The sequence below is a fragment of the Dermacentor andersoni genome, chromosome 3 (assembly GCF_023375885.2).
Source record: "Dermacentor andersoni chromosome 3, qqDerAnde1_hic_scaffold, whole genome shotgun sequence".
Taxonomy (NCBI): Eukaryota; Metazoa; Arthropoda; class Arachnida; order Ixodida; family Ixodidae; genus Dermacentor; species Dermacentor andersoni.
In genome coordinates, this window is record NC_092816.1 from 46,962,173 (window position 1) to 46,985,570 (window position 23,398).

Genomic DNA, 23,398 nt, shown 5'->3' on the forward strand with positions numbered 1-23,398 from the left:
AAAAGGCTGTGTTGTATCTGGCAGAGCAACATAAATGATTACCTTGTAATTTGCAAGTACAGTTAAACCTCAATATAATGAAATTTAATAAAGAGATTATCTATGCTTAACTTTTTATAGTTTCTGGCCCATAAAACATTAATTAGAACCTCAATATAACGAAGTGTAGTAATACACTATTTAAATGCATCTAAATTTCACCCTGCCGCAAAAGAATACCGAGAGAATAAACTGAAACTTCCGTGGATGGAAATGGTCGAATGGGTGAATTACAAGCGGCTGACACTGAACGAACCTCTCAAGTCGTGCGCTGCATGACCAAGAGGAATGTTACATGTTAATTGCAATGGCAATAAGATCCTACTGCACCCTGCGCACTGCTTGCTTTGGGTGCAAGTGAAAGCATGCAAGGGTGAGCCAAGAAGGATAGCGCTATTATGTGATCTTCCTGCGCAAGAAAGGGGAAAAGGAAGCAAGCTCGCAATAAAGTGATCAAGTGCACACAAGGGGGGGGAGGGGGTCGCAAAGTCACCTTTCCCTCAAACGCTCTCTTTTCATTAGAAGGCCCTGTCCTCACTCTCTTCTGGATGCTTTATTCCGCCATCGCATGCTTTATTTTGTCATTCCCTTAGATGGCTGCTATTGGCCAATAGCTGACATAAAGGTGCGCTCTGCTACATGGCATAGATACCACAGCCGCCGCGGTATCTATTAAGCGCGTCATAGGCACTAAAGGTGGAAGTTGTGTCGTCTATGTTAACATCCAAAATAAAATTTTGAACTGCGCACCACGGTGACATTTAGAAGGTGGAGCATTGTGGGCACGCCCCACTGCATTGTAGCCGTCACAGAGCAAGGCAATGAAGAAGGAATGGGAGCACAGCGGAGGCCGCGTTTGATTGCCAATAACTCCGCTTCTGCTGAACGCATCAAGGTACTGTTTGTGGCAAAGTATTTCTGAAATAGCCTACTTTGACTTCACATGCCTTTCTCCATTTCGATAAAAAGTGGCTCAGGGCCCCTTTATTACCAATGGGGTATTCAGTTTGATAGTTGGCCATACTCTGCTTAATGGCAATCTTCTACTGTATTGCTTAGAAAGTTTTGCTTTCCAGTTTTCTTCCAGGAAACAGGAGAGATTTTTCGTCTTTATGGCAGGTGGTTTCTATAAGTTAGTGTTAGCTCGTTAAGGCCAATCTGTGCAACGGACAAAAGCAGGAAATGCGCATCACGTGACAATCGGCACCGCTCTGCGCAGTCACTGACACCATACTAGTCAAATGCGGCTGGCGCCCACAGTAGAGCCACCAAATCGGGAGACACGCAGCATGTTTGTGCAATGGCCCCCTCCCTTCCGTTTCATTTTTTTTTGTCTCTCTCTCTCTCTCTCTCTGTCCATCTGCCAACCATATAATAAATGCATATGTGACCGCAGTTAATTGTGCCATAGTCACGTGGCATATTTTCGAGCTCGCCATGTAAATCCAAAGATAGTCTTGTGACGGGTCACTCAAAGCTACAATAATAGACCAATGTATGCCTATGAACGGCATTCTGAATGAGTTCACGGCCACCGCAGTGTTTCACAAAGATGGCAGCCGTGAACAACGATCATCCTGTGCACTCCCTTTCGTTGATGAGGCAGTTTATCTGTGTTCTGAGGCTCGTGCAACCACTCTGCGTTGATTGGGTACGAAAAAGTCCCTTTAGTCGCCAACACCCAACGATGCACCTCCGGTTAGGCCTAATGGACTGACTGTTGTCCAATGGTGTGGCCGAAGAAAATTCGCCGCTGGCCGATGTGATAATGGGCTGCAAACCATTGCAGAAGCCTTGTCGCTAATATGTTACTATGGGTGGCTTATCAGTCATCGGTTGCAAGATCACTCTTATGGGTTAGATTGACGGTCATTGTGAAGTGGCGTTCGGGTCTGTGGGCCAGCAACTACAGCAACTATGCATGCCAAGTTTGTCTGTGTGCTCGCAACGTGGGTAGAAAGCTCAGAACTGCATGAATCTGCGTACGTGAATACTGAGCCCGCATGGTCGATACAATCAGCGTGCCTTCTGGGGGCTTATTGACCTGATCTTCGCACATACTTCTCTGCTTTCCATAAGCACTGTTTTTGTTGTTCCCTATGTCCATGTAGCATTGATAGTTTCGATCGGTCCGATCGACTTGGTTGGACTTTCTATTGATAGAGATTGTGCGCTATGGGAATGCTGCACATGTAAAGGCACTGACCACGGCCTGGTCAGCCACGAATGTATGTAATATTCGAGAAACCATCCAAGAAATAAAATACTAGATATCTGATTTGCGAATTGAACTATATTAACTGTATCGGGTAATTTTTTGTGTTCAACCATGAAGACTAGTGGTGTCAGGAAATCATACAAAACGGAATCACATCAACAAAGTTCTACAATATTCATCAATACAAATATTTTTCCAATAGTTTTCAAATACTTTACATCGCCAACTGTGATAAATTATATCCAGGCAGCAACAGTACACATAAAACGCAACAAATTACACAGTGAAGCACCCTGCTTGTAACTCAAGGAGCCAGACTTTTTTGGCTAAATTGATACCATTACCACTCACCAATACCGTATGTTTATACATATAACCCGCACTGAAATTTCCAAAAATTTTAGAGTAAAATGGGGGCGCAAATTATTTACGAATTTCGCCATTAAGTGTGGCTTCACGGTAGCGCAGCGCATACCGCCGTGAACCCACACCTCAAGGCAAGGTTCTCTGCCATTAAATGTTTTATTTCAGTCTGCACAAAGTGATCCGCGATACAGCGGTGAGCCAAATTACCATTGGGATTTTCGGCTCAGTCACATTTGCTCCGTCGCCGTTGCCGATGTGGAGGCTTCTCCGCCCACACTGTCATTCGCTATCGTGCGAGTGCTAGCTGCCAAGTGATCCGATTCACATCCCATATCATGCGACTGATTCGTCCACAATAACATACGGCGTGTGAATCCAGCTTAGCATTGTTGAAGAACGGGGGAACATAGCCGCTGGCCAAAGATACGACGTAGACGAGTCATGCATCCACGAACTAAGAGTGTTTTTGCAAAGATTTGAGCAGTGTTGTATGCAGTTACTTCCCCAGATTATACATAAGAATATACATATTTTTTTCCAGGCTGTTGTAATTGGGGGTGCGGATTATATGCGGTGGCGGGTTATACATGCAACAATACGGTAAGTCATCGAATAAGCTACTCATTTTCTACTAATGCTTCCATTTAAGCTTTCAAAAAAACAAGCACATAGTATAATGACAGAAATTTGCTGAACATTGTTAATAAACTAGGATGTGAATATTGAAAGTGAGAAAGAAAAGTATTCAATATGCGATTCAATTTGCTCTTTGGCACAATTCAATTCGATCTCAAAAATTACTATTACATCACCCTACTTATTTACAATAACTTCCACACCTTGTATATTCATTTGCAAATCCTTCACGTACTGCTAGGCTCTGTTGAGCATAAATTGAAGTACGGGCAGAAGCTAATGCCTACATACCTGCTTGAAGAAGGCTGTGGTGAAGTTGCCTCCTTCAATTGCCAAGTCACCCAGCATCCTCTTCTGGTTTGCCTTCTTCAAGATGTTTTCTTCAACTGTTCTCTCACTTATCAACCTGAACAAAAGAAGAAACACTCAATGATGCAACTGCTAGGCTACCGAAAACAAAGCTAGCTGTTTTGGGTATAAGTAATGAATAGACTGAAGGTTTTCAAAATATTACAGCAACGCAGGAGCTTTCAAAGTGGAACAACCAGACAATCTTACACTGCTTCGAAGCAGCTAACACAGTTCAAAACTATGATGTAGAGGCTTAAGGGGGGAGGCTACACTTGAAAGACTACTTTTTTATTTGTGGACAGATCTGCACGAAATTTTCACACTTTGTGTATTTTAATGTGCAGATTCTAAAAATGTAATTAATTTTGCCATAGGATAAGTAGTTTCTGATATACTCTAAAAGCATTGTGTGAGCTGGGTCCTTTGTTTGGAGGAAAATTAGCATCTAAACAGAAAATTCTAACACAGTAATTTGAGTATGAAGACTATCTAGAATGTTCAGGGAGTGCCATAAGGTATTAATCAATGTTCTAGGCTAATCTGAGCAAGAGTTAGAGCTCATCAAAGTTGTGAGAAAGAAATGCCATCTTGACATGTCAAACATGTGACCCATTTCAAAAACTTTTTGAGAAGAGTACTGCTTTGAAAAAGGGCATATTGCTTACTGCATACATTTCTCTTTCTGGCAAAAAAAAATTATGCTGATAGCTGAAATAGGACAGAAGCTATTTCACCTCCAAAATCAGAAGTCTGTCAGAATTGTTGTTTTGAGAAATCAAGGAAAAACATTTTGCAACATTTTTATTGGCAACATGCCAATAAAATCTCATGGAAATGCACCAGGGGCATAATCTGGATGCATCCCATCTTTATGCCGCTTCTTAGCCAGCTTCCTTGCGCTCAAAGAGGCTTCTCGCTTCTTGCTGGAGTTGGCACTTCGATGGCAGTCTTTCTCCTTAGCTCGCTGAGATGCAGTGCCAGGAATATTCATATGCAGCTGCTGTAGGATTGCAGTGGACGCAAGCAGGTTCCCAGTGTTGAAGCGTAGGACAGCTTCCGCTACAGCAGCTTGCACGGCAAAGAGAGAAGAATGCTGCTCTTTTGAGACTAAACTCCAAATCACTGAGTGAAGGCTCTCATTTGAATTTTGTGTCTTGCCTCGCTGGCATCTCTGGAGCAGGGAGTTTTCGGATAGCCGCGTATATACAGGCAGCATTGCTTCTGCCACATGTTCCGGCAAGTTGTAGTGGTGCCTGGGTTCAGGCTCTCCTTTTGCTTTTGCAGCATTGTGACGACACCATGAATTTTCGCCGTTTGGACACAGGCTGTGATCCGAACGTTCGTCAGTGGACGTGACATGCCTGTACGTCGCCATCACAGCCTTCTGCATGGCGTCCACATCACCGTCATTGGATTTTAGAGCCCAGCCATAATACATGCTGAGCCTGGTGATGAGCTCATTTGTCAGCCGGCCTCTCCCGCCAAGGCATTTCTTCCCCTCACCTTTTTGTTTCTGCACTAAATTACGCAGTGCCGTCCCCATGCGCTTTTGGACGTGATTGACGCAGTCCTCCTTCTGGACATCAACAAATCCATAAACTTTTTCTTCTTGGATAGCAGTGAATGTGCGGCTGTCACCATCGCACAAGATGGTCGTGTATCTCAATCCACGGCGCTCTAAAGACCTTCGAAACAGTGTGAGGCCAGCTTCAACTTCCATATGACCAGCTTTGCTGTCAGTATTTTTTTGGCACTGGTGTGCGTCTTTCCATTTTGCATAGCCGTCAGAATCAGGCTTCGGTCCGAGTTCGCACCCTAAACAAAAGTTTGAGAGCACAACATAGTCCAGCACGTACCCTGTGAAGAGCTCTACGACAGCACCGACGCCTATGTGAGAGGAGTGACCGCGAGTCATCCAAGTGCCGTCATAGCACACTGCTATGTTACCTCTATGACCAAAACATAGGTCCTCATACAGTGTGGCCACTTTCTGTGCACACTGGCTCATAGCGACCTCGGCCGCTTGCGTGGCAGCAGGTTTCAACGTTTGCTTCAAGTGGCGCTGATAAGTCCGGTGATGCATCCCACGGTGGGACAATCCCATTGCCGCAAATACATCATTCATGGCTGTCTGGCCATTTCCAGTAGACATCATCGCTCGCGTAGCCAAGAGGTTGATGTCGAATGGGTTGCACGTCTTCTTGCCATCAACTCGGGGCGAGCTCCATCCGGCCGCGATGTCTCCACAATTATTGCACACAACAGTCAGCTTCGCTGCGAGGCCGTAGTCGCAATCACCCCTTACTACTTGCGCTGGTTCGTTGCACGTTTCACATCGCAGAACTTGAAGGAGCAAGTTGAGGGAGTTCAGGTTCACTATAATGTAAGGAGCGGTAGGCTGATCTGACGCTGACGCAGTCGCTGCACCGCTCGCCTTTGCGAAAGGCTCAACCTTCCGTGCCGTTGCCGGTACCGAGGAAAGCCCCTCAAGTGCGGCCTTTTCACGGGCACGCGCCTCGCGCACTTCTCCGACACCAATAACATCGGAGTCTACTCTCACGCGGCCGGAGTCAACATCGCGCTTGTTGTCACGGCAAGCGTCCTCGCGCACCTCGCAGTTGCCGATAGCATCGCTGGTTATCATAACAGAGTCCACGCTGTCAGGGGAAGCAATCCCACGAACAGCGCTGTCGCCGATAACATCGGCGTTTACGCTTACACGGCCGGAGTCCACACAGTGCACGTTTTGGGGGGAAGCGTCCTCGGTCACGACGGCGTTATCAGGCGATGTCAGGGCCCGATTGTTCCTCACATGCTCCTGCGGCGCAGTATCAGCTCCAACACGCTTTCTGCCCCTGCCTTTCTTTCGTGTACAGCCGAAAGCATGCAGAGATCAGAACTTCTTCGCACCGCCTGGCATAGTCAACCGCACGATCACGTTAGGGAGAACACACGTTCGCAAGCGAAAAACCTTTTCATAATGGCGGCATGTATGTAAAACTAGAGGCGGCGTTGGCAACACAAGCTTCCCTAGCCAATCACAAACTGCCATTTTGGTCACGTGCGCCAACCAACCAATAGACGCACACGCTGCGCATTATTTTGTCGTTGGTTTTCTCGCTCTCGCGTGGTGAGCAGGGTTGCTTACAGGAAAAAAATGAAACGCTAGAAACAGGAGCTTTCAAACAAGACCAAAATGGCGGCGGTTGAGCGCGTAGTTCGCGGGCTACGGATGCTTGAAATAGGTGAGTTTAGACTTCAATTTAAAGGTCCGCGTGCGCGGATTCGCAGTTTTGATCTCTTATAACTCATAAAATAAGCGTAATTTTGAAACCAAAAGTTGCAGGTCGGTGCAGAAGGGTCTCGGGAACGCGAAAATGAAGAGATTGAAAATGCGGTTTTCGGGCCGATTTTCGTCTTTCAAGTGCCGCGTCCCCCCTTAATGGGACAAGCCAGCACAGTAAGACAGGCAAACACAGAGAAATATTTTCTAAACATTTACAGAAGATATTTCACTTTTGTTAGAAACCTTTCACATCCATAACAATGACGACTGAATGGAACCACTTTTCTATATCTGAAAAAAAAAAAAAAAAAAAAAAAAAGGAATTTTCAAGCACTGGCAGGTCACCCTTGACACTAGCCAGCAATTTCATTCCAAAAAGTTTAACCTATTTCACTTTAACGACCAGAGTACTGTTCCCTTTATTTCTAATTCGGTTAAGTAAGTTGTCACGTTGCAGTGATGGCGAAGAACACAGTAGTAAAACTGTGAATCACAAAACTAATTCTCTATTCAGCGAACCTGTGCCCACAAAGACAGGCTACACTCAAAGTACAACGATAGCAACAAAAAAGCACAGTTGGCGATTGTTGAAATCCGATCTGCGGGTTAAGCGCATCGGCTTTTATACACGACTAGTTGAAAGTTCCAAGGTAATTGCTGGTGCCCATACCAAACTACTCAAATTAGAACACTCAAAACAGCTCAGAACTGAGCTACTCAATTCATTCTTTGCGACTGTTCATGCAATAGTGGCATCTCAACATTAGGGGAACAAATACATCTTCCTACCCTTGCTTCCGGCTGTAATGTTCCTGGCTCTGCCTTTTTTATATGGTTTTCGTTTCATTAGTCATGTGCAGATTCACAGGTTATCACACGAGCACATGTTAGCTCATGCAACAGCTGTTCAATTGCTGTGTTCCTGCCTCTTGCCCGATATCATACCACCAGCCATTTCTTCTATGCACAGCCAAGGATTGGAATTCTGTTCCTATATCTCAAGAATGCTTTTGAAGAAACTCAAGTCGTCCTACGTAAGTTCTACTGTCAGCAATGTCCTGCCTACACCCACATGTATCACCCCTGCCCAGGGGCCCCTTGAGGTATTCAATAAATAAATGGCCCAGACACAACACCAACTTGCCTGTAGATGTGGACGTCTCTCGTCTGGCCAATGCGGTGGCACCGGTCCTGGGCCTGGGCGTCCATGGTGGGGTTCCAGTCCGAGTCGTAGAAGACCACCGTGTCGGCTCCCGTCAGGTTGACGCCGATACCTCCCGACCGGGTGGACAGGATGAAGCAGAAGATGCGTCGGTCGGCGTTGAAGCGCTCCATCAGAGCCTGTCGTTGGTCCACGCGCGTGCTGCCATCCAGCCGCAGGTACGTGTGGCCATGGTAGTTCAGAAATTGCTCGAGGACGTCTAGCATGCGCGTCATCTGGGTGAAGATCAGTACTCGGTGCTGGCCGCCCCGCAGTTGCCAGAGCAGCTTGTCCAGAACCTGGAGTTTGCCTGCAACACACGGCAAGGAAGACGGTGCCATTCAAGCAATGTAATTAGATCTGTGCTGTTTTGAAATTCAAGTAACTGTAACCGCTACTGCATAACTGACATTCTGTTCCAAGAGAATATACTTTTATGTGGCCCTACTACCCGAAGGCAACCACGTCAACAGATCCAAACATGAAAAAAATTGTAAAATAAAGCACAGCATATTCTACTTCAGCAGTCACTGGCATAACATTAGTGTAATTCAGGCTCTGACGTAATGCTGTACCGCTGCAGGTGTTTAATGAGTGGCCGTACACTGATGTCATGTTGCCTTCAAATAGGCATAACATCTGCCTCCAATAATCAAAACCTACCTACACTTCAATTTATGCTAGCAGTGTACCGACTACATTAAAATTTAAAAAGGCAATTCTTACCACAGTCGTACTGTATTAGCCGCAGCTCCGGAAACTGCGTCTGCAGGCTGCACATGACGGGGTGCAGAAAGGCGCACCTCGGACCCAACTCGTCCCTGAGTCGCTCCTCAAGGACCCTTTCGGCATTGATGGAGGATGGTGACGGATGTGACACGCGCATCTCGATCCGTGAAGCGGTCACCTTGGGCACTGAGAAAACAAACCTGCATGCCAAAGCAAAGCAGGACGGAAGGGATGACTTCAAAGCCGCTTGGCGAGCAGAATTTCTAAATGCTCACATATTTATATAAACATAGTGAGCAGCTGAGTGATCACAGCACCTGAGGTATCTCAATTTTATGAAAGCAAGAAGGGTAATTTCTTGAAAGTAGCACAAAGCTACAAGAAAATTTGTACGAGTTTCTTGTTTCGCAGTTGAAGAAAAATTTATCATGATTCAGTGATTGAACCGGGGACCAGCACCTTTTTGGGGTGGCCAACCCAAAAAGGTGGTTAGTAGAACCTCGTTGATACGTTGCTATTACATACGTTTTCCCGGCGCAAACATTAGCAATCGACAACACAAAAAATAAGCCAAAAGAGTTACACTCAATTTTTACCGCTTCATACATTCCCGGAAGACATGATTTTCTGACACCAACATTCAGTACGTCGCCAAAGCGGGATCGTACAATGTTTACTGGTCACTAGATCCCGTGTAAACAAGGCGCACCGCGCGGACAATCGAGAACAGCATACCGTATTTACTGCATAATGATCGCACTTTTTTGTCAGAAAAATTGACGCAAATTCAGGGGTGCTATCATTACGCGGGTTAAATTTCCCGCGAGAAAAAAAAAATTTTTTTTCGTCCCGCGTTTGCTGCGGGATGCGGGAGCGGGACACCAAAACAAAAATGGCGGCCGGCGGAGCAAGCCGAACGCGCCGAACGCGATCTTTTTTTTTCTTCTCGTAAGTACATTACGTGCATTGAAACAGTTTCTTCCGTATCAGTAATGAATAATATCGTTAACATCGGCAAGTTTGTGGCAATAATGTAGCCATGTCCACTTTGAGGGGACAGAAACAGAGATGGGCATGCTTAGCTGCCAGTGACATAGAAACACATGGCCGGCGTGCTGCGGAAACTGCGGCATCTGTCTTCACTACTATCCTAACACGGCACGTTTCCGCTAAGGGTAGGCGAATATCTTAGCTGTGTTAAAAGCGTCGGCGTATGAATAGGGTACACATTTAACGTATCAGTGTAAACGTGGCTACTATGATTGCCGCGAGTGATTTGTTGCGTGCTCACGAGTGCAGATGAAATGAACCGAAAGGAGCCTTTTTTGTTTTTGTTGACCAAAACCATTACAAAGCCTACACATAATAAAGGCAAGTTTGGTTGTACGTCTTTTTGCCATGGAAGTGCGGAAAGTGATGAAAGTAATGAAATGAGGCATCTACTTAAGAATGTTTGGTGCGTGCAGACGAGTCGTTCGCGTAGCATTCGACAGATGGTAAGCGCGATCATTATTAGCTAGACTTGGCACACGGCATATCGCTGCGGCAAGTTCAGGGTGCGATCATTACACGGGAAATTAAAAAAATCGAATTTTGACGACAAAATTCAGGGGTGCGATCATTATGCGAGTGCAATCATTATGCGAGTAAATACGGTATAGCTGCCCGCTGCCGCGGCAGCTTCGCCACAATACTCACCTGCCTGTCTCACATGAAAATGCCGGCACACACTCAGTTTCTCATTTCGGTACCAGCAAATCTACTGCGGGATCATCGCACATGGCATTCACGGCTATGACCACCAATCCTATTGTGGTAAGCATCATCACCTACCTGTTTCACAGCGCGTGGTGCCGTTGGAAGCGTATCGCAGCTTACACTTTTCCTAGGCGATAACTGAAACACACCCCCATTCACTGCTGCAGACTGTGGTAGTACAGTCGCCGACCGTTTATTCGGACCTCACGGGGACTGCGGAAATGTCCGAATAAACAGGTGTCCGAAAAAGCAGATTAAGAAAAAAAAAATGATATCCTTTATTTCCACGCACTTATTCGGGCTCGGCATTAGGCTTGAAGAAATCGTGAGTGCGCCGTTGCACGCTGTTCCGTTTACGCGCAATCAGATAAGCCTGAATCTCGGAGAGGGTCGCACGGTCACTATAGGCGGCTGAAAGCACAGTCACTGCTTGTGCACGCTCCGCATGCGACGGCAGCGTAGCACATGGTGCGTCATCTTCCGACTCGGAGTCATCGTCCGGCGGTGCAGCATAGAGAATGGGTGCAGCAGAAACCTGACGAATGATCTCGCCGTCGTCGAGTTCTGCGCATGTCAGTACAGCAATGTCAGCACCTGTGAAACTGTCAAATGAGACGGTGTCGGGAATCGCAATGCAACCACTGCGCAGGTCTCGGCAGAATATTTTGCGCGTCAGTAGGGAGCACATCGGAAGGCGACAAATCTTAGGCCTCCCGGCACCCGCTTGCCGGCATTCCCCAGCGCAGTCTGCGCGGGCACTGTCGGCGCCATTAGACACTCGACGCCATGTTTCCGTACGCCGCGTTGGAACACCGAAACCTCGACACAGCACACAAAGCAAACACCACCGTGACGACACCAGTCGCACAAACGAAAAACGCGGCCTGTTCGCAGCGTCGCGCGAAACAAACAAATCAGCTGCTGGATTGTCTTGACATGGCTTACTAAGCTGAAACCGGAACTGCTGTACGGCCACTCTATCGAACCAGGCAGAAACGATGATGATGAGCGGGGATTTCCAGTAGTGCCACTTCGTGGGGCAGCAAGGAGGCTCCGTTCAAAACAAAAATGGCGTTCAGCAAGTCGAACTATGCGCCGGTCAGAGTCGGTGCATGATGCCGTCGATCGAGTTGGCTCAAGGAGTGTCCGAAAAATCCGACGAGAGGTTGCAAGGTGTCCGAACTTTCGGCAGTTGTTATACATTATGGTCTATGGGGAGAACGGCGGTGCCGCGAAGCTGACCGCATAATCGGGCATGTCCGAATTTTTGGAGTCCGGAAAATCGGTCGGCAACTGTATACGTTTTCTGGCCGTTAGATCCCGTGTAAACAAGAAAAGGCACGAGGTGCACGCGACTGAGAACAGTATACAGCCATCCCATCTCATGTGAAAACAACTGTGCGCTGTTTCTTATTCCAGTTCCAGCAAATCTCCGCCCGGGTCAATGTACACCGCATTCACAGCCATCGCCACCAAACTTACTGCAATAAGAATCTTCACCTACCTGTTTTACAGCGCATGGCGCATAGTGCCACTGGTAGCTTACTGCACACATTTAGTAGGTCATAATCCAAACATGCCTCCCGTTGCCTGCTGCAGGCAGCGCAATGTGGACATCCCGCCTCACTTCGGCAGCATCCAGCGTAACCTACCAGCTAACTTTCGTTACGATTTCCCGTTGCTCTCTTAAAAACACCACGCATAGGAAAACAACGAAACGCATCTCAGGCTACCGGAGCACCACGAGCTCGAAGCCCGTCAGTGTCTCGTGCCACAACGATCCGCAAGATGCTTCGCATTGCGTAGGTGTCAACAATAGTTGAGTCTGTCCAATTTTTTGGCTACTTTGGATCGCATGTTTTCCCGCTTACTATGTTTTTCCTTGCATTTTTCCCCCCAAACGTATCAATGAGGTTCTGCTGTATATGAGATAACCAGGAGGCAAGCAGATTGCCCTGCGATGACCGCCAACTCAAAGCTGCCACTCTTGAACACTCCTGTAGTTCATAAACACAAACACAACAAAGAGTTCAAACAGAACAGCCAGCTGTTGCTGTTGATTTGATTGTCATTGAAAGCAATAGAGAAACTGTACATTGAGTGGCTCTCTAGAATATTAGTCACAAAAAACACCCTTAGCTGTGCCACTTGCCAATGTTCTACGCACCACGCTGGCAAGCACAACTGCATTAACATCGGTGCGAAAACACCCGAGAGCAGCACTCGGGCTGCTGGCACACAAAGGCTTCTCCGGCCATGCTACTAAACGCACGTCTCACAACCAGCGTACAAACCTCAAGACGACCACACAAGCCACATTCGGTGTAGAATGCAGCATCGATAAACATAAGCTAGTATCGCCAACACAAAAAAGCACCACTCAAGTGAGTGACACTGCGCACCTGTCAATCATGTCCCTGAGCTCGTCAAGCAGCTGTGGAGGTGTGCGCACCAACGACCGCAGTGTCCGTGTGTACCGCCACAGCTGCGTTTCTCCCTGGGACGGTGCATTGAGGCAGGCCACGTATCCCGTTCCGCCCCAAGGGCTGCGCACCACGGGTCGCGTGTCGTGCACAACCGTCACTGCCTCCACCAGGTCCCGACCGTACGTGGGGCAGGCCGCACAGCGCAACGCATTCGTGTGCCCCAAAAGGCGAAGCTTCTCACGTCGCTGCTGCCTCCGCCGGCTTTCGAGAGTGTCCTGCGGGCCAAGAAGAAAGGGGGCGAGAGTTCATTGGTTCAGTTGGGTTGACGGGGCAGCCGGGCCAATTACAACGCACCCCCTAGAATTCGCCACCAACAAACTCACCAGGTAAAATGGGCTTCTTTGGCTGGAAGACTCACTTGTAGCACCAGATGACTTCACAGAAGCAACGACAGTCGTCTTTGCATTTACTGCAAAGAAGGAATGACACGTACTTTAAAAAACAATCAAGTAGGACAGGATATGCATCACATGATGTCAGAGCTACTGTATATGCTTCCGCATAAAGCAAAGTTAAGAGATTTTTTTTTTTCCATTAGTCTGCACTTTCATGAGCACTGTCAAGTGCTACATGAAGTAACTGTGCAGTGCAGAGAAGCTGCCAGTCAGGCACAGAAGCTGAATTCGTATTACACTCAAACCTCGACGTAACAAACTGCGATTTAACGAAAGTCGCCATGTAACAAAACTTTCAATGCAACAAACTATTTTTGTTTCTCGATAGTAGTTCCATTAAAAACAGTGTTCCCACCCATCTCCCCCCTCCCGAGATCTAGCGAAGTAACTACGCGACATGGTTTCAATTTAACAAAGTTTTTGTCCATTTCAAGCATGTACTTGGAGCCATACAGGCTGGTAAACCTAGCAAAAGGAAAGCTATAAAATGTTCGCCAAGAAATAACTCATTTGCAAGCGTCCCTCTGCACGAAAAGTTTGAGCGGCAAAAACGTCGTCGAAGCGCACGTGCCGGGACAAAGTATGCAAGAAACAACGCTGTGCCATTTCCTGCATAACAACTTGCGGAGGCCGTAGGGCACGCCACAGCTCGAAGAAACATGAGAGCCCATTCCTTCAGAACAAGGGCAGTGGGGAAGTAGACACACGCCTGTCCACCCCCTCTCCCTAGCGAGCGCATATTTTCTCCTCTATCCTTGTTATATGCACCGTATCTTGGAGCAAATCTTTCGCCAATGCAAAGGCCTAGCCACAATGGTTGGTGCCTTCATTAGCTTTTCGTTCCCGTACGTTTAGTGTTAGTGGTCACATAATCTCAAGCTTCTGAAGCACAGTGCATTGCTAAAAATCAAATGGAGAAAAGTGAATAGTGTACGAAAGTACAGTTAAATCTTGATATAAAGAAGTTGTTCTTGCAGTGAAAAACTCTAAATTGAATTGAGCATTTGCTAGGACTGCAACAGTGGGTGTTCTTGATCATGGCGTGACCTTTGTATGAACGCGAGTGGCACCGATAAAACTACGAACCTTACTTCGTGTAGCTGTCTCTTTGCTATCGCCATCAACACTCTGTCTTTATGTTGAAGCTGCGGCATTTTTCTCTCCCTCCCTCTCCCTCCCCCTCCTCTCTCTCTCTCGCTCAGAATAAATATCCACACCTTTTTCCCCTTTTGTTTTCAATTCATGGGCACTGTCTGATGAAGGCCGCTAGTATTAAGTGCGGTCGGCCATGTACTCCCAAATTTACAGCACCACACAATGCAAAACGCTAACCTCGAGTGCAGCAGAAACTTGATGTGGGCAAGTTGGTTTTGCATACTTGGAACAAATGAGCGCTACGGAGACGCGGACTGGAGGAGGAACATGTACGACGGACAAGGCACTATCGTGATGTCACGGTGGTGCTATTCTAGGTTGTATCTATATAAAATCTGTTTCTTCAAGAAAACATTTAGTTGGAAGTAGCGCCTTGTCCGTCGTACATGTTCCTCCTTTAGTCCGCGCCTTCATAGCGCCCATTTATTCAAGTAATCTCAGGTGCCGGGAGCCATGCTGAAGCATTGCTCTTGGCACAATCTGCACGGCGTGTGCTGGCGCTCATAATCCCGCTATCATGGCCCGACCACCTTGCAATTTGTTTGTAAGTGATTACTCACCAGATACCATATTTACTTGCATAATGAATGCATTCGCATAATGAGCGCAGCCCCCACTTTTCCAATCAAGAAGTGTTTATCTTCTTTTTATCACATAATGATTGCACCCTGAACTTGCTGCCGTGAAGTAGGGGACACACGGTACAATTCAGCATCTGATATGGCGCTCAACGGGTGTGAATGCAACAGTCATGAATGCAACCCCCCAACTTTGCACATATATTTAGGAAAAGTAAGTATGTTCATTATGCGAGTAAATACAGTACTATCCACAAGGAATGTTCTGGGAACTGTTGGTGAAATTAATTTTTGCTGATAAACTCTAAAACCCTCAAATTACCAAAATTTTCAATTTAGAGTTCTTCACTGCAAGAACAACTTCTTTATATCAAGATTTAACTGTACTTTCGTACACTATTCACTTTTCTCCATCACCCCAATCATGATGAATCCTCTATTTCGACAGAGAAGTATTTCTCGTTTACAACCAGCACTTGTAGGCAATTAAGACCATATTTGTGACTTTTTAATTTCTTTGTGAGTATTTTCTAACATGCCATAAATGAATTTTGCCCTCAGAAGGTAATTTTCTTGCCCCATAGCTTCAATACAAATTTCTTTCCCTCGTGCCTTACTACACACTCCATAAATCTAAATGCACAGATGGAACACACACACACACACTATAAAAAATTATTTAAAAAAAATTATACAGAAAAACATGCAAGTTCAAGCGGTCCAGCAAAGTTGCACTGGAACACTCTGCACCCCTGTTGTGATGTAGATCCACTCTCACACAACCTACCAGTTTTCGTCGCTCCTGCGTGCGTTGCCTGACTGTTCACATTCATAGGTGCGACACGCACAACTGGCTTTGCGCCAGCGATGGTCGAGACTTGAGTTGAAGCAGGACTGCCCGCAGCACTGGTCACAACCCGTCCCATCTGGCTCAGCGCTGCGAGACGGCGGCACAAGACAAAAGCATGAGGCACAGAACACTCGCAGGGCTGCTAACATCAGAATGCGAAAAAGACTAGTAGCCAAAACATACTAAACATCGTTTGATTACCGTATTTACTCTAATCAAACGCGCACATTTTTTTCAATAAAACGGGTCCAAAAATTGCGTGCACGTTAGAATCGAGTACGACCGTAAATCAGCGTTACCACATCGCCATCGGCAATTCAAAATGGCCACCTCGTAGTCGCTTCGAGCCTAGCTGTGGTACGTGTGCTTAGGCAATCTTTCCTTTGTTTTACGTTAGTGCACCGCCCATATTTCCGTTTTTCTGCGTTTGCTCCAACAGCATGGAAGTGCTGACTGCAAAGACATGTCGAGTTCATCATTATGCCGCAATTAAAAGGAAAGTGATCACATGTGCGGAGACGGACGAAAATCGGGTCGCATCACGGGTGTTCGGAGTTCCCGAAACTTATGTGCTGGACTGGCACGAACAGCAGAGGAGTTCTACACCGGCGGCTGCTACGTACGACATAAATACGTTAGCTTACTGCTGCTCCCATGACACATACCAATGTAGCAAATCATCAACAGGCCATCAAAACCAACAGGAAAGTGTGTGCTGGATTATCAGAGGCATCACTCTCGCATTTCCTTTGCAAAGACCTCTCTCTTTCTCTCTTTATTCTTTCTTTTTCTTATATCAGCATGTATGTTTGCAATAAATATCTGGTATAACGAAGGTATTCGCCAATTTGGATATGACTTAAAACAAAACAAGGCTTGACTGCATAAGGTGGTACCTAAAATATGGCGGCCATGACATGTTACCGGCTCCAGCAAATCACCCTCTGGCACATGCCACAAGCAAAAGCATAGTCTTTGGGATTGGTTCTTGTTTCTCATGGGGAACCGTAGCTGGGGCTTTAATTCAGACACCACCAACAGCTAACAACAAAAATTCAGCAGCACTCATCTACAATGACTTTACCAGAAAGCAAATAGCCATAAAGCGTCATGTATGGGGCATGTACAGCAGCAGCCAGGCTGCTCTCCCGTGCTTCCCTCCAGACGCAGTGCACCATCTAACATCCCTTCCACTATGGCTGCGTGCACCTGATAACACATACGCAGTGACCCAAGCTCAATGGTTCAAAAGGTTCAAGGTTCAAAAGTTCAAAAAGGTTCAATGAAGAGCAGCACAAACCTAGTGACACATACCCATGAGAGCAGTAAATATTTTTGGTTAGGTTAGACACAAGGGAGTACCCGAAAGTAACCGGAATTATTTTTAAAAAGCTATGTATTGCTTTTTTTACAGAACAACCTTATCACCTTGAAGGTACTCTCTATTACACTGAATACATTTGTCCAATCTGCAACTCCATTCTTCAAATCATTTTTAAAACTCGGTATGTTCTGATGGCCTATTAGCTCCTCTCTCGTTTTTTCCCTCATCTTTTCTATGTCGTAAATTGTAGTCCTTTCACATAATTCTTCATTCGAGAAAACAAAAAAAGATGCCGCACGAAGCAAGGTCAGATTCAAGGAAACAAAAAAAAAATGTACAGAGCAAGGTCAGGTGAGTAAGGGGTGCGAACCTCACTCCGTGCGACTTTTTTTGTTTCCTCGGATGAAGAACGACATTAAAGGACTGCGATTTCAGGAGGCGCAAGAGGTGAGGGGGAAAAGAAAGGACAGAGAAGCTTAAACATACTTGCTTGAAAAAATTTTTTTGAAGAATGGAATTGCACATTGGACAAATGCATTAAGTGTAACCTTAATTATCACATTCAAGGTGATAAGGTTGTTTTCTGAAAGACAAACAAATACATAGCCTTCAAGAAATAATTCCGCTCACTTTCGGGTACTCCCTCGCAGCCGAAAATAAATTGGTCTGGCAAAGCAGAGGATGCTCTTGGCATTAAAATTCTATTCGACTCAGGCGCCCTTCCCAGGTAGGGTAGCAGACGGCGAGAGTATGCTCTCACCCGTCGTAGTCCTGACCACAGTCTGGCCAGCAGACGTGGCCAGCATGACCGTCTGGTGCTGCTGCTGCACAGCCGTGGTGCCGTCGGGCATGGTCTGCGGCGTCTGCTGGGCAGGCGTCAGCAGCAAGTGCTGGCCTGTTGTGGTCTGCACGATGCGACCGATGCCAAACGGCACCGCCACCCGCGCCGGACCGGTTCCGTGGGCCGGCGGCTGGATCTGTAGCGTGATGGGCGAACCCATCACCGGCTGGCCACCAGCCGCAGCCACTGCAGCCAAAGATAACAAAAGATGGAACATTCTGGACAACACAGAATTTACTTGCTAGGTTTGCAAGAATGCTCAATATTTTCACATATCTGATCAAACATTACCCTACGCAGTCACTTTGGTTCAAATTGAAATATTCTGAATTTTCCAGGTACTCAAAATAAACATAGATTTGAAAACGAGCACCACCGACAGTTTCGGCGAGCGAGCCGCATTGTCGCTGACGTAGCTCATAGCCGCGATGAGCTAAGAATTCATTTTACAGTCACCGATCAACTCTTTCGGACTTCGTTTTGGATGCCATACGGTGTCTTGCTGAATTTTTTGTAAAATTATCCACACATACTGCTGGAAAAAAAGGCGGCCACAAGATAAAAAATATGTCAATGTCTAGGGCCGCTTGGGCCCCCAAGAGCTCTCCAAGCAACAGTCTCTCGTGCCACAACAATTGTTGCCACGCATGCACATCAAAACTTCACACCAAGTACCCTGCCTAAAGAAGCTGCAGACTCAAGTCTGAATTAGAGTAGTGCAAACATGAGTTTGCCGAAATTACAAAAACGACAACGCACGTCTCCAGCCACTCGGGCCCCACAATCTCCTCTCACGGCGGCGTCTTCTGCTGCAACAATTCAACCAATGCTTTGCATTACGAAAACGTCAACTACAGTTGAGTCTGCTAAATCTTTTAGTGACTTCGGATTGTAGCTGGTTAGTAAGTATTTTTCTTGCATTTCTTCCCAAAACGTATGAACGAGGTTCTAGTGTACATTTGTGTGAAAAAGAAATGTTATTCTAATTATAATTTGATTACAATAGTAATTACTAGCGACATTTTGAACTATTCACAGCTGAAACTTCACTCTGGCTTATGAAAAAAACCAACCACGGGATTTGTGTTAACGTTTCTCGCAGTTATATCGACACTTAGGGGCATCAAAATCAACAATGTGTGATACACACTGGCTATCACAGGGCTGAGAACACGGGAGCTGGTGCCCCTTCAGAGGGAAAGGCTCGTGGCAGGAGCGACAGCCGACTAGGAACTCACGGGCGTTGGACTTCTGCACCAGCTGCAGCATGTACTCGCCGCTCCCTCCTCCGCCTGCAGAGGAAGGGGCAGCCGCCACCACTGGGCTGTGCGCACGTGGCGTCACGGTGCCCGGCGTGGAGACCACCACCAGACGCTGTTGCTGCTGCTGCGGCTGCTGCTGCAGGCCACCAGGGTGGTGCACCTGGGAGAGTACGGCCCCGTGGCGGGCCATGGCAAAGGTGGCCCCGCCGCCCGGCACCCCCTGGTGGCCCGGCCGCACCACCATGCCCGCTGCGTGGTGGTGAGCCCCAGAGGCGGCCACCAGCCTCTGGTGGTGAGGTCCGTGATGGCCGGCCGCCACCATTGGCGACGCTGCCCGAGCTGCCCCAGACTGCAAAAGAATGCAGAAAACAAACATTAGCAGAGAGACTTGGGCCGGTCAGCGTGCCATTTGTCTTCACCACTATCCTGATGTGGCACGTTTCCGCTAAGGGTGGGCAAATAGCTGTGTTACAAGCGTCGGCGTATGAATAGGGTGCACTTCTAACGTATGAGTGTAAACGTGGCCATCATAGTTGCCACTCGCGATTTGTTGTGTGCCCACGAGTGCAGACGAGAAGAATCGAAAGGCACCTTTTTTGTTGTTGGTCAAAACCATTATGAACCCTGCAAGTAATAAAGCCAAGGCAAGTTTGATTGTAGCTTTTCTTTCTTTCTTCATGAAAAAAGTGATGAATGAAATGGAGCATCTGCTTAAGAATGTTTTGGTGCGTGCAGACCGCTAGGTATGTCTTCAAGAGTCGTTCGCGTAGCATTTGACAGCATTCGACAGATGGTAAGCACGAGCATCATTAGCTAGACTTGGCACACAACATATCGCTGTGGCAAGTTCGGGGTGCGATCATAACACAAGAAAAAAATTGAACTTTGACGACAAAATTCAGAGGTGCGATCATTATGCGAGTGGATACGGTAATTAACAAAGTTTCATAGCATACTCGCCCATCTTTACCAGTAAGCTACTAGACCCGAGAGGACAGTGCCAAATCCACGACCATCAACACCGCACTCACCTGGGCTGAAGGTGTCGACGTGCGGATGTGCAGCCTGATCTTGCCAGGCGGGCACCTTGGTGGTGGGGGCGGGTGGCTCTCAATGGTTTCGACAAAGTGGCACGACGTCTGGAACTTCTTGATGCGGTGTGCAGCAAACGCTGTCAGACACAGCTCCACATCGGCAAGCAGCAAGTTCAGGGCCGAGAAACTAACATGCTGCACAGGCAGGTGGGGAGAGGAGGTGAGTAGAATAAAGGCAACATGGGTAAATACAATTAATCCACCGATTGATTGATTGGTTGATTGATTGGTTGATTGATTGATCGATTCATTCATTCATTCATTGGGTTAAGCCCTTTAAGGGGGGACGCGGCCCTTGAAAACCGAAAAATCGCGAAAAAGTCGATTTTTGAAAAACCATATTTTTGGGTTGTATGTCTCATAAACTACCTGTTCTGTAATTATCAGCACCTAATTCAACCGTAAAGTAAAAAAAAAAAATGCTACTTTTGAGGCCACCGCGGCCCACAAAACACGCGCAAATGCCGAAATGAAGTCAAACTTCGCGCGCGCGCCATTCCCGGACCATGCGGCCTGCCCTCGCCATCTTGGTGTCATTTTGACCGTGGATTCTTTGTCTCTATTTTGTCGCCTTACAAAGTGGCATCGTCGGCGCGGTTGAGGCGCTATTGACGTTTTCCCGCGATGTGATGCGGAGCGCTGATTGGCCGGAGCAGCGCGTTCAAATCCCGCGGGGTAAAGCGCGCCTACCATTGGCTGCTGCGCGGGCGGCAGCGGCTGCTCAAATCCCGCGGGCTAAAGCGCGCCTGCCATTGGCTGCTGCGCGGGCGGCGGCGGCTGCTCCTTTTGGTGCCGCGCCCGCCGCGCTCGCGTCCCTTGCTCGCCTGCTTTCGAGCTGTTCACCGCCTAGCGCTATCTTTTAGATTATTTGCTCAGCCTTTTTTTTTTTTGCTAGTTCTTCGCTGCACGCGATGCCGGCAAAGCCCAAGACAGTGCAGATGTTCGGTGCGCGAAAGCGCGATATGCGTCTTGTACGAGCATCGAACTTCCGATCTTCCGCAGCGAGTGCCGATTGCGTAGACGCTTTTCAGCGGCGAAACTGTGCTTTCGGCTGTCGCCAGTCGAAAATCCGACACACTGAGTGTGCCTGGAGCCCCAAGAGCTAATTAGAAGCTCCGCAGGAGCTTTCTAATAAAAAAACACATGTGTTCAACTTTAAGGCCTGTTTTCTCGGAATGTATTTTTTCGCTAGTAGTGGTGCTGCGGAAGGCGATATCTCAAGAACCGCTCTTCAGATTTGTATGCCGTTTTTTTTTATTCTGTTCTTTAATGACTTTGCCAGGGGGTAACAGGCTTCTTTTTTTGAAAGCTGGCGCAGTTAATTTATAATAAGCAATTAATTTTTGATGAATGTGGTCATTACTGGCTACATCAAATTCAAAGTTGTCTTAAAATTTTTTGGAGCGGAAATTAAAGAAAAGGGCTCTTTAGCCCCCTGGGATATCTATCAAGGGATCATCACAGTGAATTTCAGCTTCCTACGATGTCCTGGCATTTCTCAAGGCTCTTCCTCAGGCATATACATGAATCACCTAGTTAGACCTCAATAACTCTGGAACTAATAAACCTATCTTCATGAAACTTCGCAGTTCCTCATAGTTCGGTGGTGTGAACATACCCTGAAAGATTCATCTGGATATCTTAAAAAATAAAAAAGTTCGGTCTCCAGGGTAGCCTCCCCCCTTAACAGCCAACACTCTCAACCAAAAGTGGTGCCAGAAAGGTCCAGGTGTTTCAGGGCTCTAAGCTATCAGCTGCTCTTTATGCAGGCAGTCCAAGTTCGACGGGTGTAGGTGCTCGCCAGAACCTGTACCACACCATTACTGTCATTCTATGGTAACTACAACACTGCTCTATGCACTCAGCTTGTCAAAAACAATCAGCAACAATACAGTCGGATGCAATAATGACAGTCAGCATTCTGTCCCAAGTATTAGAAAAACTCGTCCAAGCACACGGGAAAGGTGGCCTTGCCAACAGACATCTTTATCTTGTATGAAAAACCAGTATTGGAACATCTGAGCACAGCAGCTTGCTGCATTACAAGCGATTTTGGGCACCTTAAAGCGAAGTTTACTTGCGAACTACTCTGTGAGTTGACATGTCATCGTCATTGCTGTCTCTGCGAGTAGAAGCTGCTACTATTGGCGTTTTTTTGTTGTTGTTGTTTTAAATAACAAATAGCAGCCAACAATTGTGAAATATGGCAAATGAAGTGACAGCAAGCATAAACATCCTCTGCACTTGGTTAGATCAGCCATATAATCAAGCCCATTCTCCCAATAGTGTGGACCAATTTTGAACCATAAAAACGAAACCACAGCCAGTTTAAAAACCTACATATCAATAGCACTAGCTGTCTAATGCCAATGGACATGCAGCTCCTACTCTGCAGAACTGCTGTGCTAAGCACTTGCTGCACAACAACCAGAACAGTAACAAAACATTGAAAAGGACATAAAAATGAGCCATCTGCAGAAAAACACCAAATGTACAAACATTATGAAAATCTCTGAACGGACATAAAGGCATCCGTAAAGTCGGTCTAAGGCGATAGCTCAGGACTTCACTAAAGCAGCCCATGTACCACTTTTACTTTGCACTTCTTTTAGGAGGAAAAGCACAAACATAGGACACAAATGCCAATGCCATTGTGTAAATAGCGCGAAGATACGGTAGTAGCTACAACGATATGTGATGCCCCATCTACAACTACTAACCTCCGTATTCAGAAATGCATCTTAACTTGAAGCCCATGCTTGACTTGATATAAATGACGCCTGGTATGAACGCGCCCAAGACGCTCATTGCATTTCCTTTGGTGCGTTC

The 23,398-nt window shown here is 46.8% G+C and overlaps 1 protein-coding gene across 5 annotated transcripts in view; it reads right to left on the bottom strand.

The window, feature by feature from the left end:
* Positions 1-23,398, bottom strand: part of dom (domino helicase) — a 135,621-nt gene that overhangs the window by 60,539 nt on the left and 51,684 nt on the right. For all 5 annotated transcript variants that reach the window (XM_055063994.2, XM_055063992.2, XM_055063985.2 and 2 more), the window contains exons 16-24: positions 20,507-20,704; positions 19,452-19,824; positions 18,133-18,399; positions 15,986-16,135; positions 13,394-13,479; positions 12,987-13,285; positions 8,824-9,026; positions 8,041-8,407; positions 3,551-3,665 (exon numbers count right to left, since the gene is read on the bottom strand). In XM_055063994.2, coding sequence (XP_054919969.1) covers positions 3,551-3,665; positions 8,041-8,407; positions 8,824-9,026; positions 12,987-13,285; positions 13,394-13,479; positions 15,986-16,135; positions 18,133-18,399; positions 19,452-19,824; positions 20,507-20,704 — 2,058 coding nt within the window. The remainder of the gene's footprint in view (positions 1-3,550; positions 3,666-8,040; positions 8,408-8,823; positions 9,027-12,986; positions 13,286-13,393; positions 13,480-15,985; positions 16,136-18,132; positions 18,400-19,451; positions 19,825-20,506; positions 20,705-23,398) is intronic.